Source organism: Rhinolophus sinicus, chromosome 8 (genome assembly GCF_057876585.1).
Source record: "Rhinolophus sinicus isolate RSI-liver-muscle chromosome 8, RSI-T2T, whole genome shotgun sequence".
NCBI classification, from domain to species: domain Eukaryota; kingdom Metazoa; phylum Chordata; class Mammalia; order Chiroptera; family Rhinolophidae; genus Rhinolophus; species Rhinolophus sinicus.
In genome coordinates this window covers 25,723,424-25,740,461 of record NC_142508.1, presented here as the reverse complement: position 1 = coordinate 25,740,461, position 17,038 = coordinate 25,723,424, and the positions used below count along the sequence as shown (strand labels likewise).

Genomic DNA, 17,038 nt, shown 5'->3' with positions numbered 1-17,038 from the left:
GCACTAAACTCTCTCCTTGCCCCAGGGAGAACATACAACAGAATCTTTTAAAAAATCCTTGTGGCTGATTAGTTTGCAAAACAAGCCCTGGAGACTTCTGGTAGGGAATGAGTGTGAGACCCCAGGCTCTTCTTCCACAGAGCTGAAATAGAAAAACCTGTTTTTAAGAGTGTGGTCCTAAAATAGATCTGCTAGCATGAGAGGATTCCAAAGAGAATTCCTTATGAGAGAATTTGCTGGTGACACAGGCTGGACAAAAACAGAGTTTCCAGCCAAGTGGCTGAGGAACCTCTGGACCTTGCAACCAAGATGTGTTGTCACTCTTTGAGAACAAAGACTGAATATGTGAGTGAAAAGAGAAAGAGCTATACCCTTGGAGCCCAAGCTTTGGGTCGGGCGGGGACCTGGCCCAGCAGGGTACCACCTCGTCCCTGAGCTTGACTCGTAACTCCTAGTGCTCAGTGATGCCACCCTACCTATAAAAGCCACAGAAGCGATACTGCCTGTGGATCAAAGACACTTTCCAGTTGGGCTATTTGGAAGCACTGACCAACTTGGGTTCAGTGAGCCCCTGGGAGTCTGAAGTGGGAGCTCTAAAAGAAGAATCCTGAATTTTTGCTAATCTGGATTCATGGATGAATAAAGCAATAAATTGGTGAAAATGTCGTTGAGCTGGTGAAGAAGGGTATACCATTTATACTAGGTTTCAAGCTCTAGTTATTCATTTTGTAGTGGGAGTACAGACAGTTTGAGGGATGGAATTCTTAGAAACATACTAATATTTATGTATTTCAAGACAGCCAGGTCTCAGAGACTATTTGGCCTTTGAGATCTTTTTGATCATTGATAGCAAATTTATTGGAGTGTGAATTTCTGATGATTTCATAGTGGGTCATTATATGAGGTCTGACACTTAAGATCGTGAACTCATCCTAGAAAAAGTGCTACATAGCTCACTGCTGAATATCACTATGGTCACCTTCGAAGTACTCCCCTTGGGAAACTATGCACTGATGCCAGCACCTAGTCCACCCTTCAAAGCAATTTTGGAAATTTTTTTCTGGAATGGCCATCAGAGTTCTCATCATATTACCCTTGATGTCCTGTATGTCATCAAACTGTCTTCCTTTCAATATTTCCTTTCTCTTCGGGTAAAGAAAGAAGTCATTGAGGGCCAGATCAGGTGAGTAGGGAGGGTGTTCCAATACATTTATTTATTTACTGGCTAAAAACTCCCTCACAGACAGTGCCGTGTGAGCTGGTGCATTGTTGTGATGCAAGAGCCATGAATTGTTTGTGAAAAGTTCAGGTCGTCTAACTTTTTCATGCAGCCTTTTTTTAGCACTTCCAAATAGTAAAAACTTGATTAACTGTTTGTCTAGTTGGTACGGATTCTTAACAACAACAAAAAAGTTAGCAACATCATTACAACTAGTTCATGTACTTAATTGTCAAACCTTCGTATATACTAGGGGTGCCAAAAAATGTACACATTTTAAGAGATGTTATCTACGTATTACTTTTTGAAGTTGAATTGAATTATGGTAGCAATGTGTAGTATGACGTTCGCTCAAAAGATGATGTTAATCAAATGAATGCTACTGTCATTCATTGTATTACAATTTTAATACAGTTTTTTTCTTTTTTAAACTGTGTATACATTTTTTGGCACCCTCTGTATGTATATGATTTACTTGAAGACTCTTCCTGAGCCACATGACAGATACGGAGCTATTGAAATAACTACATAAAATCAGAGTTTTGTTGACTTTAAGAAGAGTTTATTATAGAAAGTATTTAATTAATACTTAGGGGTCTTCTGTTCTTATATTTTAATTAGTGTGGGTTATTTTTCATCAGAATAATACTAAGAAGTCAATATCGTCATCTAGTTGTGTCTCTAAGGAAAATATTTACAATAATTTTCCAATTGTAATCAGTGTACAAAATGTCCCTGGCAAGAGGCTGGTTTGCATATTTATGCAGAGATTCAAAGTTAGGTATTATTTTGATTATGTATTGTGTGCCATGCATGATGGGAATTTTTCCTGAAAAAGTAAAGCAGAATTGCTTGCAGAACAGTTGAATCATTCGTTCATTCATTCATTCATTTAAAAAATATTGATATATTGAATACTTGCTGCATGCCTGATACTCCATAGTTGAATCCAGAGTGAAAAATGAGGAGGGAAATTGGTTCAGGGAAAGGGAGGGAAGGAGAGAGCCTGCCTCATGGAAACAATCATGATCATCCTTGGCTCGTCTTGTACTGGAATTGTAGCTTTATAGGCTAATTTTAGTAAAAAGTTATATTTTACAATATTAGGCCTTTTTATGGTACTCTCTCCATTTGTTCAAATATGTCATTTCCATTACTAAAGTTTTATAGGTTTTTCTTGCAGTTCTGCACAGTCATTATTATTTATGCCTAAGTATTTTAATTGCTCTTATAAGCAATAGAATTCTAACCGATTTCCTTACTTTTGGTCTAAGGCCTCCCCACATCCACACCTACAAATCTATTCTCCTTTTAGATTAAGAGTTTAAAAATTTTTTATCTGTTGACTTAATAGGAAATTATGTTATTTTTGTTTTAATTGTTATCCTTAAATTTTTAACATGTTTACTTAACAATGTCTAATGTTGATTAATATTTCTACTATTAATATTTCTTCCCTGCTATCTTGATATTGTTGCCAATACTTTATTTCATTTTGTTTTATTATCAGAAATTAGTAATTACTAGTTACTTTTACATATGTAGTATTGCAAATTTTATTGCATGTGTATAAATTTCTTTGCTTATCATTCCCTCTTGAATTCCTTTGGAATATATTTCTTTTATCCTGAAGTTCCTGTAGATAGGGTCTGCTCTTGGTAGATTTTGTCTGAAAAGGTCTTTATTTCAGCTTTGTTCAGCTGAATATAGCGCTATATATTGGTATTTATTTTCTTTCAGGGTTTTAGAAATATTATTCTATTACCTTCTTGTTTCCATCATTGCTTTGGAAAAATCTGCTTCTGATCTGATATTTTCTTTTGTGGGTAACTTATCTTTTCTCTCTGGTAGCTTTTTATATCTTCTCTTTTTCTTTTACTCTCTGCACTTTCTCGGCAATAGGTGGATTTACTTTGTTTATCCTACTTGGAACTTGTACTTCTTGAAACTGAAGGTTATATTTTCCACTCATTCTGAAAAATGTTTATCTTTCTCATTTTCTTTCTTCTTTCTTTCTGGAATTCCTATTGTAATATGTATGATGGATCTATTTATTCTACCATCTATGTCTCTTAACTCTTCATATTTTCCATTTCCTTACATCTTGGGCTGTATTCCGAGTAATTTCCTTGTATCTGCCTTCTACTTCACCAAATTTCTCTTTAGCTGTGTCTATTTATCTGTTTACCACTGAGTTTTTTAAGACACGTTTAATCAGCATCATGATCAAACTACAGGGGATGCCAAAAAACTGTGTTAAAATTTTCATACTCAATATATACTAATAACAAAAGATGAATACAAGTCACGTTTGACTTCTGCAATTACAAGAGGTGCTCAAAGTGGTTACCATCAGCATCCAGACACTTCTGACTATGGTGTACGTTGTTTGGTAGACTCTGGCGAGCATGTAAACTGTTCCAGCACCACAGCAGAAAAGCAGGACTTGTTCCTGTGCAAGGCTTCCGGATCTTCTCTTGTTCATATCGCACACACAGTACCATGCATCTCAAACTTACCATGAATGTGTGCAATTGTTAGGCATGTTGGAAGTTCTGTTGCCTACTCACATCTTCTTGTCATTGTACTTCCACAATGTTCTCGAATTTCGAATACCACCTCAAAATGGTCTTGTGCTCCTCCAATGACAAATGTGCTTCTGTCATTTTCTTTGATTGTCCTGCCTGTCACATGGTGATGCTAGCATTCATTTGATTAACGTCATCTTTTGAGCATGAGTCATACTACTCATTGCTACCGTAACTCAACTTTGAAAGTAATACATAGATAACATCTTGTAAAATGTGTATACATTTGTTTGGCACCCCAGGTATTATATTTAGCAATCAACAACATGTGAACAACAACAACAAAACCCCACAGCTCTACATTAAATACTTTTGTTGGAATGCTTTGCACTGTCCACAGAACAAAAACTGAAATACTTCTTTTACAGACAGTCACAAATACAGTCCTTGTTTTTTCTCATTTTTATCTTTTTGGCTATAAGAGTGTTTTCTAAAAAACTTCTTGTAGCAGTTAGGTACTGCCACTGTGGTTGGGTGAGTTCACAAACCTGTTGTAACCTGAAGCTTCTCTGTCACTTCTCTTCTGATGAGCTTTTTTATTTTCTCTTGGAAGTGATTAAAATTTTCTGCCATTGCCATGACTACTGCTATTGCTGGAACACCCATAACCACCTTGGTTTCATGGTTTGGCAAAGTATTGGCCTATACCACCATAGGGACCAGAGCTTCTGCCTCCGAAGTTTTCTCCCTCCATGGGTCCAGAATTTGATCGTTGTCATTGCCAAAGTCACTGTAGCTTCCATCACCTCCAAACCTGCTTCCATCATTACCCATCCATGATTGCCATTATATCTACCATCACCATTGCTGCCACCAAAGCCATTACAACCACTGAATTTTCCTCCATGACCAAAGTTGTCATTCCCTCTAAAACCACCTCCACAATCATACCAAAGTTTTCAGAACCACTTTTGGATGAGGCATTAGCCATTTCTTGCTTACCCAGGGTTCTCCTTACTTCACAGTTATGGCTATTCACAGCGTGGTATTTCTGAGTGACAGTCTTATCCATGGAGTTATGGTCGCCAAAGGTGACACAAGCAAAGCCTCTCTTCTTGTCCCTGCCCTAGTCATTAATGATTTCACTCCTCTCAATCTTCCTATACCGCTCAAACTCATCTCTTACATGACGTTTGTGTCTTCTGCAGCGCCACTTTTTTATAGGTAACTGGGCACCTGGTCTTTGAAATCTTCTCTAGAGACCTGTTTGTTTCTACAACATTGCTGTCCACCTTGTGTGGCCTTGCACTCATGACTGTGTCTGCTCGCACCCCACAGGCACAGGTGACCAACCCAAAGCTCCTGTAGTGTGTGGTATTTGGCTCTTTCATTACCAAGCAATCTGGCTCAAAATGACTCCTCAGTCTCATTGGTTATATTGAAGTCCAAATGTGTGATGAAGAGTTTCTGCAGCTCTGTGGGCCCTTTGGGAGACTCTGAATTCGATGCAGGGACAGCAGGAGGAAAGACTTTAACAATGTTTCCTCAGCTGTGGCCACAGCAGAAACTGACCCAGTTTTTAATGTCTGTGGTTACTACATTTTTAATTTATGGATGTTCCTTTTAGTTTTTCAAATATCTTTTAGCTTAAAACTTTTCCTTTAAGTATTAAATACCTTATTCGTGTTTATTATTCATTTTTAATGTTCTTTTATCATTCCTAGAGAGATTCGTTTTATAGTGTATGTATAAAAATTTTACTATCTGATATTCTTGGGAGTCTAGGTCTATGGTTTGATTTTTCTGTAATGCTCGATCTTGGTGGCTTACTCTTTTTTTTTGGTGTGTTTGTAATTTTAGATAACAAACTTAGGTTTGGTTCAGCTTTATTTGTGAAAATCCTCTGCAGCCTGGTTAAAAATGTGACCTTCGAAGAGGTTTTGTTCTTGCATCTACTAGATACCTCAATCTAGAACTGTTTTATTTTGTTTTAAATTAATTGCCTACTTAATTTCTTGGGTAGGCAATTCCTGGAGCATACAAGTTATGTAAATTCTAACATCAAATTAAGGTGAGGAGAGGCTGGTAGCTGTAAATGCTCAGAGGTATAAATTATTTTAATTAATTATTTTTTCCCTCCCCTAATCCCATTTCTTACTAGTTTCCAGTTTAATACCTGTGTTGTAGGTCAGGTTTTTCCTTATTGGAAGTATAACACTTTGAAGGTGCTGACTTCATGTGGGAAGGGATGGGATGTTGCATCCAAATTACAATTCCTCACTTCAAGTAGGGCTAAGACCCCATTTTCTGAGCTGACGTGGCCTTTAAAACCCTCTCCCTCTCTGGAGAGGGATATTAGTAAACCTCCACTGGTTTACAAAGCTTGAGTTTTAAGCTTCCTTTCATTTTTGGCTTTTGGAGCTTTTCCATATTTGAGGGTGGGGGTGGGCAGATTTCACTTATACATTTCATGTTGATATACATGTTGATTTTTACCTGATGTCAAATTTCTAGGCATTTTGTAGCAGAATGCTTCTTTTGGGGACATTTAGTTGGCTATATTACTAGAAACAGAAGTCTCATTTATTTCATTTACCTTATTCAGTACTGTTTCTCCAACATTTGGGAAAATATTTGGTAGATGATAAATTGTGCCAGATATTTGTTGAATAAATAATTGTTAAATTAAGGAATAAAACCGAATAACATTCATGCATTTTGAAAGAAAAGTTCCTAAAATGGATTCTTAACCCCCAGACAGCACTAATAAGAGTGAGAATCTTAGGCCCCATTCGAGGACACTGAAAGGAAAACGACGTTCGGGGGTGAGTTGTCTCCCTCATGGTTGTCAATATAATCTACCTAGGGATCTGATTCTGCTATAGTTGTTATAAGGAAAAATACTGACATGTCCAAGAAATAGGAAAACTGCTTTTGGACATCATCTAACTCTATTTATTGCTCCAAAAGAATGAATCACATTCTAGGTAGGATTGCGCTCCCTAGATTTTATGTATGTATGTATTTATTTATTTATTTTAAGGACCACCTTTATGATCTCACATATCTTAGCAGCTTTCTCACAAATTAAAATGTATATCTGGGGACAGCTTTTTTTTTTTTTTTTAATTTTTTGCATCATGAATAAACACGAGTGTAATCTATTCCATACACTTTTAGAAAAATTATAATAAAAATTCTATCCTCTCCCCTTACCCATCATTTAAGATTCCATTTAAACAAAGTTTCTCTCTCACTCTCTTACACACTCTAGATATTCATGTAAGGACTTGTCCTTAGTTCCTTTACATTCTGAAGAGACTTTTCTTTTGCTCATTTGGCAACTATCAGAAACCATCCCAATCACAAGACTGGACGAAGTGTGCAGTCAGTCAGGGGTCAACTTAAGGTCAGTGCCAGCAGCCTCTACTACTCCAGTCCTGCGGGACTGTTTCTAGATCAGAAAATAGAGGGGAGATCACCTGTTGTTCCTAGAAGCATTATCTAATAATCTAACATGATACAAATCTTCCCACTTTGCTTTATGGAAAGAAAGACCACCCACACTTCATGTTAAACAAGATAAAAATATTATTATTGCTAGTAGATGCTCATATCATATTTATATACGCTTCGTACCTTAAAAATATTTTAAAATACATTTGAATACAATTCTGAAAAAAATAATTCTTGGGCATTGTTGCTAAAACAATTTTAATTGTCTCCCTTCTTCAGGGTAAGAGGGCAAGACTTATGAAAAATACTTAAAAAAATTATTGACATGTTTATTCAACCCGAATAAACAAGCATTAGGTAGGAGTTTGGGGAAAACAATAAATAAATCATGATTCATGCTATGTTTGAGTTGATACATAATGTTTTTAAACCATCTTCAATTGTGGATTGAATCTCCACATGATAGGGAAAGTAGATTTCTATGACCAGGAATCTCAGATTTTCTAGGAAAATCTTAAAACTATTTTATTTTAAATGAAAGTACTTTGTTAAATGTATAACTAAAAGTTGCCTGATTTCTGGTAGAGCTTTGTTAAATGTGTATCTGCATATATTTTGCTGTCTGGATTGCACATAAATGAAATCAGAAATCACAGAATTTCTTTGGCAATCCACACATCCTAATTTTTGTTTGGAGAATATGGTTATGGAATCTACTAAGTAATTTTCAACAGCCCACTGGACAGAACACTTCTCACTGAGTTTTAATCAGAGGGAGCTCTGGTATCCTGGAAAGAGCACTGGAATGAGAGTTAGAAAAGGCGTATTTGAGTCCAGGCCCTATCTCTACCGAGCCTTTTTATGACCTTGGGCAAAGTACCAAATCTCTGTGAAACTTGCCTCACTTCAAAAGAAGAGGAAAAGCATATTTCTATCTGAGGGTGGTTCTGAGGACTAAATCCCATCATGCATGTGAAAGCCCTGGTAAGGTAAGACACAGCGTGTGCGTCCCGAGTCTGAGCAGGACCATCCAGTGCAGTCACTACGTTTCCAGGACGCGCTGCAGTCGTTGACTCAGGATGTGCTCAGTGCAGCATGACTGAGTGAATAATAACTGTTCTCCCCTGAAGATGATTCAGACTGTCTTGCTTACATCACAGTCCCAACCATGAAATTTACTGTGTTTTCCCATGAATAAAAGGAGGAGGTTGGAATAACTTGTTCCTTCCAAATGTGACATTCATGATTCCGTGAGTCCTCACTCTCAGGTCCCTGAAAGTGTCACAGAACCTCACTGCTCTGTTGAAGTCCCAAATCTATGTGACAGAAAAATTTTCAGAAACGATTTAATTGTATGTCTACAATATGCAAACCAGAGAGATCATCTTGACCCACTTATTCAGTCAGTTCAGAAAAAATGAGAAGACAATCACCAGTCAATGAATGGTTAATAGCCAGAAGTATTCAAATTCATTTGTCTGTATAGACAGTCTACTAAGTAATTCTTACTCTGGTTACTAAACCCTGTAGAAGAGGGAAATTTCTCATCCGTGAATCATGGTTGTAATAAAATCTCCAAGGGCTGGTGTAAATACTTTAAAAAAACACGAGTGCTTATTATTTCATGAGAGTTGCTGAGAAGATAAGGCATTGTTTATAGTTACAGCAATATATAGGAAAATTAAACCGTACTCCCTTCCCCTTCTAGTTGTATTCTTAGGATGGGAATATTTGTCTTGATTAAGCACAATTCCACAATGACGACTCAGAGTTCAAGGTCTTTCACGAAGTCTTCATTACTATTGGAGAATAATGATCAAGGGGCAGATGCCAAAGTTTATATGGGCGGGTAGACTTTTGGAGACTCCAATTCAGATTTCGTTTTCTGTATTTCCTGCTATTTGTTCGGCTGGTGTGTGACCTCCACCTGTAACATGAAGCCCCTAAACATTTACAGATGGGTTTGCCAAGCTCCCCAGCCTCTGCTGAAGTAACCAGTGTGAGCAAGCCAGCTGAGCAGATACTGGATGCATCTTTGTCATTTATTATTTGAATTGGGTTTACGGACAGAAATGTGATTCCTCTCATCTGTGGGACTTAGCAAAGCCTGCAATGCTATTAAAATAGGATTGGGTGGACCGCCTGGGGAAATCCAGAGTCTGTGATTCAATTACAGGGGCTTTCACAGGGTCAGTCACTACTCGGAAATTGCAAAATAAAGTCAAGAATCCAAAAATAGTCTAAGTGGTCAATTGATCATGTTGATTGGATTTTCATCATGTGATGTTATCTAGAACTAGACAATAGCATGAAGGCACAGATGAAGAGTTATTTGTTCACCCGAGTGGTTCCCATCTGTTCTTCACTACTTTGGGCAGCCTAACATGTAAATTCACCTTGGCCTGTGAAAGTTTGTGAAGTAAAAGAAGACAGGCTTTCTTCTTCCTTCTTTCAGCCAGGTATCGTCTGCCCCCAATTCGCCAGCCAGCTGGGGTTGCTCTTTATTTTGTTTATTACCCAGGCTTTTCTTTCCCCACCCTCCTTTCTCTCTGGCCAGCCTGTATTATCCCTTCCCACCTCGGTTGGGACACATAGGACAGCATTTCAATTTCTTCTGTCTCTCACATACCACCCACACAAGGCTAGAGTTACCTGTGATAGGGACATGTGCAGTGTGTGTGTGTGTTTGGGGGGGGGGGCTTTTAATGAACAACCCCGCGGATGACACCCCCCCACCAATGGCCTTCACCTGGAAAGTCTCGTTATCTCTTTGTCTGAATCTCAGACTTTCTCCACTTTGCAGTGTCCCCTCTGTATTAGTACCCTCTTTTCTGCCCTGAGAAACTCAAAATTACTCAACAATTTTCAGCAGCGCTAGACCATTCTCACCCCTCCACCTTCCAGGCCATTTCCTGGGCTCCCCCCCCCGCCCCCCTGAGTGTAACTGAGGAGTTCCTAAGAAGTCTGCGGCCAGCTTCTAAAACCACATTATTGTTTTTCCTTGCTGATCTTCTATCCTTCCTTTGGTTTCCATCCTCAGAAACCCAGGAGCCTCATGCTTTCCCCACCATCCAGGGACACAGTATGGCCTAAGTGAGCTTCTAGTGTCAGCCTGTCTCATTCTGCCCATGATGCTAAGGGGTTCTGTGACAATACCCATCCCAAAAGATTCCTTCCCAGCTGGTCTGACATACTAATACTGAGAACTCATCCCATTAAACTAATATTCCCAGTGGTGCTTCCAACTGAAAATGGCAGGGATACAGGTGGCTTGCATTTAAATAGAGGACTTAACCCAAGGTGTTAGATCAGTAGTTCTCAAGCAGACACAGTTTTACTCTCACCCCTCGCTGCCTCCTCCCCTCACCAGAGACTTTTGGCAATGTCTGGGGACACTTTTGGTTGTCACAACTGGGGAAGAGGGGAGTTGCTCTGGCATCTAGTGAGTAGATACTGGGGTTACTTCTAAAGACCCTACAATGCACGGGACAGCCCCTCACCCAAATGGCTAGATGACAGGGAAATGTCATTGACAGTGTTTGGACGAAAATATTTTGGGGAAATATCCTTTTGTAAAACATACAGACACATGTGACACCACCTCTTCTTCAGCTCACCCAAGCCTGGAAGTTTCTGGAAGGAACAATGGAATCCTGGAGGGATGCGTGAGCAGCCTGATTCTAGACTCACCCTGCAGTGCTTGAGGCAGCACCTTGGTCAGGTTACCCCAAAACATAGTCCATCATGGAGAAGAAAATGAGGTTGGATTTCCTTTGCTGGGGAGAGTCTGTTTCCATGTTTTGAGCTTTCACTGCTTGGAGATGAACAGTACGCAGCATCAGAATGCACAGATCTCAGTAAAGGGGTGAGAGGTCTTATATGTTTTCAATCAAGCTGAGAAAATACTATTTCAGCCCAAAGCAAGCACTTACACGGAAAGCGGGACTTCAGAGAAGTCATCGGGTGTGCAGAGACTGAACTTATAAGCACTGCCAAAGCGCGCTGGCACCGAGAGGGTGCAACCACAGGTGGACACGGGGGAAATCTGGAATCTTCCTCAGTCCAGATATAAGTCTACCCACTTGTTCACAGGAGTAGTTATCAGTAAGTTAAGTCAGAGGCCTTCCCTGAAAAGCCTTATGAACTTGAAAGACACCTCTTGATCAAGTTGTGCTAAGTGTGGTCCTGAAAAGAGACGAGGGCATAATTCCCATAACCTGCAGGCAATTCTTTTCACCAGAGGGTTTGGCAAGATAATCACAAGTTTAAAATAACAAAGTCAACACTGAAAACTCACTTTATTATGTTTTGATTTTACAGAAAATGTAGACTTGTAAATAACAATAGTTCTTTATAACAATCTGTGTGACATTTTTATTAGCTTGTGGAAGTGGGAGGTTTGGTTAAACAGGAATCCATGTGAATATCAGGAGGAAAACAAACCCTAGAGCTGGAACAACTATGATTTAGAAAAATAATGATCATGTTGGGCTTTGCAAACCACCTGTCACCTTGCTGATCCCCAGAAAAATGTAAAGAACATTCTCACGGATGAGTGAAAATTTTCTCTGCGTAGGTAAGGAGGTCAGAACGAGCACGCCTTAGCTGTCAGCTCTCAGCGTGCACGGCTTTTCAGAAGGTCAGTACAGACCTGACAAAAGCAATTTACCAGCTTTGGAACTCATGAGGTGTATTTGTTAAGAGCACAACTCTTGCTCTTCAGATAAGGGAACCCAGGCTGAGTACAGTAAATAGACACAAAAGGATGGTTCTGGTCCACTGGACGCCTCTCTGAGCCTTTATTTTGAGAGTGGGTGAGAGGGGAGATGAATGTTCTTCAGCTGAGCGAGACAGCAGCAGCCCCGGGCCGCCCTTCAATAAACGAGAAGGAACAACAAGATCCTGGCTGAAAACGCCACCAAGCAGAGGAGCAGGCACGGTCACGTCGCCTGCCCCTGGGAGAGGCCCACCTCATGTCTCCCTGGCTCCATGGAGATTCCTTAGTAAGTTAACAGAGCTGAGAAGTGTCAACGTGAAGGTACATTTGCTGACTTTAAAGCTGCCTCCTTTGAAAAAGAAATGTGATACCTAATGTGTTCAAGCTCCACAAAAACTCCAATAAAGGGAATAGAGCTGTGACAGGTGACAATACCTCTGCAAATTAACGTTGGTAGCCACAGGTGTGGAGGACCTGGGCCAGGCTTCGGGCCCTGAGCCTCAGACACTGGTGCTGGGAGGGGACACGTTAGCAACAGCAGAAGGAAGGGTGGAGGTTGCCAACAGGAGCTGGAAAAGCCACTGTCCGCCATGACCCGGCTCAGTTGAGCCCTGGGGAACAGATGCCCGGCTCTTTCCCTCTCACGCCCCGCCCCCATCGTCGGCTCCAAGTACTATGTTGCTGTCTGATAGATCTTTCTGGGATGCTCGTTTCAATCTGGCGACACCCATGTGAGGTAGCCAGTGTTCCGGGTGCTCAGTGCCCCTCCCACTGCCGCCCTGAAGCATCTGTGGTCTGATACCCTGTCAGGGCCCCCAACCCCATGGGGCACAGAGCCACAGCTGAGTGTGGGCATTGTGGGCTTTTGTGCTTGAGTTTAAGCCATTTGAGGGGTAAAGTAGTCTCTCCAGGCAGGTGTTAATGCTTTCAGAGCATTAGGGGCTGTCTGGGACACTGTAGCTACAACAGACCTTGACATGTGTGTTCACAGAATACAAAGGTCAGTCGGCACCCCAGACTGATTTAGGGAGGCAGACCACTGAAGAAAACAACCCGTTTGCTAAGTCTCAGAATCATGTGCAGATTTTATCTTCATTGATGAAAACTCCAGTGAATTAGTCAAGATCTCCTATTGTGTGGAACTTTTTCAGATATTGCAGAAAATTAGAGGTATCATCCTGGACCTAAAAAACTTCAGTTTATAATAAGAATTTTTTGGGGAAGGGAATTTGTAAGGGGATTTGACCTGAATAGATGTTCCCATTTTGGGTAACTCATGCCATGCATTTCCTTAAAAACCTCAGATAGTCAAGAGTTTAGTATATTTTAGAATCACAGATTACCAATGCTCCAGCCAGCCCTAACAAAACTGAGTTTGAAGTTATCTTCACCTTTTATTTTCAATTTTTTCAAATAGTGGAGATTTCCTCTTTCAGAAGTAAAAGCAAATGAACAGTTTCACTCTCTCATTATCCGCTCCACAATAGTCACATCCACTGCCACGAGAAATGGTTGCCAGAGTCTCCCTTACAAATTAGGGCAATTTATGCAGGTGTCTACATGGATCTACCTTGTCTCCTTGCTCTTTATCAGGAAGGATGCATTTCATTATACAAACAAAGTCAGATCTAAACATCCCAAAAATAAAATAAAATGAACATTGCTTTTGGATGCTGAAAAGATTTAGAATCCATCAAGTTGAGGCTGAGACAGACGAGTTTCATTTAATAAAGTGTTTACCTCTCTTGAATACTTGGTGTGTGGTCCTATTTGGGATGGAGCATGGGGGTAATGGCTCTTTGCACAGATCCTTTCATCTCTCTTGGTCTCGGTTTCCCCAGACACAAACTGAGGGGAGCTGAGATGTCTTCTAAGATCCTTTCCATGTTAATTACACCCATGGATTTATGATGTCACAATTCATCCAGCAGGAAGAAGGGCTAATGGCTTTGGGACCCCATGAAGGTCCCTTCACCTTCCCAGGAAGGCATTCAGGCATTCACAGCAAGCTTCCATGTAACTAAGAAGGAACCCAGCTGCCTGGCCTTCCTGCTCCCTGCAGGCCCACCTACGCTCAAAACAGCTCCTGTCACTCTCCACTTGTCCCATCCTCTGCATCCACAGGCTAAAAAGAGGGAAGAGCCACTTTGGAAAAATTAGACGACGAATTTTGTGGTTTGGAAGTGCGGGAAAAGAGATGAATGTTGTCATTCTGAAGAGGGCCGAGAGGCAAATATCAACTATGATAGTACTCCAGCAGGTTGTTTTATACAAGCCTCGGTCTGAAGGTCCTGCTGTAAAGCAAGGATAGCGAAATGGAAGGTCACAGGAGTAAAAACTGAGCAAGTGTTAGCACATCATGAAACATCTCAGGAGTCAGTGTAGCTCTGTGAAGAGACCGCATTTTGAACTAGAACCTAATTGTAGGTGGGATGGGTAGCTTTGTGTATTTCACCTTTCTTTCCTGTCATATACAGAGCGGGGCAGGCAGCCTCTCCACTTCTCCTGGATGTCATCTTTTATCTCATGGCAGAAGCCAACCACAGCTTGCATACTGATGTTCCCATAATTATAGCTAGGCCCCTTAAATATAGTCTCCAAGTTAAGATTTGCTTGCAATACAATATATCAGGGTTACCAATTTTATAAGCAAGGCTATGTGTCATTTGTTTCAGGCTACGGTATTTTGTTGTCTCATAAGCATCGAATGAACACAAGTACATATGACAGGTCTTTAAGGTGTGTTTGAAGGGTGACGGCTACGAGTTGATGCTCTTTTGCACATGTGGCCAACTTTTTTCAGGCGTCTGCTGATGGTAGAGGCTGTCTAGGCAGGACTTAGCACTGGGAACCTCTCTGTCAGCATTTTGGTTCCCCTCACTTGTCATCTCAGAAGTTTTCATTCTCAAAGCTGTTTCAGTTACAAAATTCCATGGGTCACGTGCATCATACCAGATAGGAATTTTATTCCCCCCTGTTTCGTTATCTGTACAGACACATTTTCTGATATTCCACTGTTTTCCTCCATCTTCACCCAACAGTTACAGAGTACTGCCAGACTGGCAATCTTCTCTTGAACTCCCTTCAGCCCCTAAGTGAGGAACAGGCCTCGTTCCCTGAAGGTCCTTTATATCGAGGGGGTGATGCAGAGCCATCACTTTCTGAGGCTTTTGCTACTGCTGCACCAAAGGACCACAGTCCTGCCTTGTCACATCAGATTTCCATATAGCAATAAATGCCTTGAAACACATGCATTTTAAACCTGAAGTTCATTGAAAGCCACCCTTCTCCAGGTAATTGCCAATGAGCCCTAGAGATGGTAGCTATGAAAATCACTTGATCAGGAAAAGCCTTGCTTGGTCTGTTCAAGAATTAAAGCTAATTCAGTGGTAGTGGATTCTGCTTTCTTTACTTTACCCTCCAGAGAGAAGTATGGAATTTAACTGTGAGCATTTGTTGGAAAACACAGAGAAAGCTCCTTTGAGGCACTCTTTCTCCCTCTCGCTCTCGAGAGGAGCCATCTAGGTGGGTGGGGACAGTGATCTGGGCCCCCGCCCCTTCCCCTCTAACAGCCTGTCATAACCAGGGAGAGATGTGCCCCAGATGCTGGAAGTGGAGAGAGGAGGGCATGCCCTGTGGGCAGCATGAGGCCTGCCCTGGGGCTTCTGCTGAGACAAAGGCCACGTGCCTTAGGAAACATGTCCCCGAGAGAAGTCGAAGGCCCAGTGTCCTTGCAGATCCGATGGAGTCCTTGCAGGAGGGAAGGTGGATGGTGACTTTGGCTGGGGTCATGTGGGAGCTGCCCAGTCGGCACTCTTCGGAGCCTTGCATGTGTGCACGTCCAGGGCCTCCAGGCAGTCCTGACAACGCACAGCACAGCACCAGTGGAACTTACACTCACACTTGGTCATCCTCGTGATGCGGGAGGTGTCGTAGCCTCTCCCGCAGCACATGACTTCGCAGCTGTCCATGCCTCGGGAGGTCAGGTTGCACACACGTCCTGCTGTACCCAGGGAGCCTGGAAGACAAGCCAAAGAGGGGTCAAAAGGTGTAGGTAGACTGCATCTGGCCTCGGGAGGAGAAGAGTTACAAGGTCATCCTCCAGGACAGGCCCTGACCCCACCTCACCACAACCTGGGGCTGTGCCATCGATTCTGGGGCCCACGTAGCATGTGCCGCCCCTGGGGTCCAACGGCAGGGAGCGTCGCAGGGCCAAGGGGCCACATCTGGGAGGGATGGATGTGAGTGAGCTTTGGATCTGCTTTGGGCCACCTGACTCCAGCATTCCCACATCCGAGTTAGACAAACTTTTCAGATTATCTTCATGTAGCCTTGGATTGATGGATCACTGAGTGGGCAAGGCCAGAGCAGAATGAAAGCAGGAGCTATCCCTTCTCCTGACCTCAGACCACATTAAGGAAGCAGTGGCCAAAGTTAGCTGTCTCGGAATTTGTCGGGCTATGGAGACCTCAGAAGAAGGGGATCCTGTCTCCCCAGACAGATTCTACTGGCTTATTAGAAAGTGGAGAGAGCTCTGGTTGCCGAAGGGGAGGTGTGAGTATCGTTTGTGTAAGACTTTGTGGATGCAGCCATGCCCAGGGCGGTTTGCTTCTGGGCTGAGGTTTGGCAGGCCGTCTAGCTGTGTGCGAGGTGCCTGGTGGAAGCCAAGATTCCAGGCTTTTGATGAGCAAAATTGGCATAAAAAGCTTGTTAAGAACAATCTGTGGAGCATCGTCTTAGGTAATTAGGGTGATGTTTGCTAAGTGACAATTCATATTTATTTATTTGTTTCTGTAAAAGAACCTCCAAGATAGGAAGCCCCTTAATTTGTTCCTTTTCTGGAGAAGCACCCAAAATTCTTTCACAAGGTTATTAGACAACAGAATCAAGGGTGCACATTTTTAAGAGCATCTGCTCAGCTTACAATGAGCCTTTCTGCTTCTTGCTTATGAGCAGAGATGGGTGCCTGGTGGCCATAACTGAGCAACATTACCCTGTACTGTTGGTGACAGGTGATTGGACCAGGGTGGGCACTGGGCCAGTCAGGTGTATTTCCGCGGGGACTTGTGATTTTCATGGAGAGATAGCCTTGCCAAGTATAAACTCAGTAGCCAATGG

The 17,038-nt window shown here is 41.7% G+C and overlaps 1 protein-coding gene across 1 annotated transcript in view; it reads right to left on the bottom strand.

The window, feature by feature from the left end:
- Nucleotides 1-11,482: 11,482 nt before the first annotated feature.
- WNT2 (Wnt family member 2) overlaps nt 11,483-17,038 on the bottom strand; it is a 52,442-nt gene continuing 46,886 nt past the window's right edge. The window contains exon 5 of the mRNA XM_019743196.3: nt 11,483-15,938. Within this exon, the coding sequence (XP_019598755.2) occupies nt 15,709-15,938 (230 nt within the window). The 3' untranslated portion in view covers nt 11,483-15,708. The remainder of the gene's footprint in view (nt 15,939-17,038) is intronic.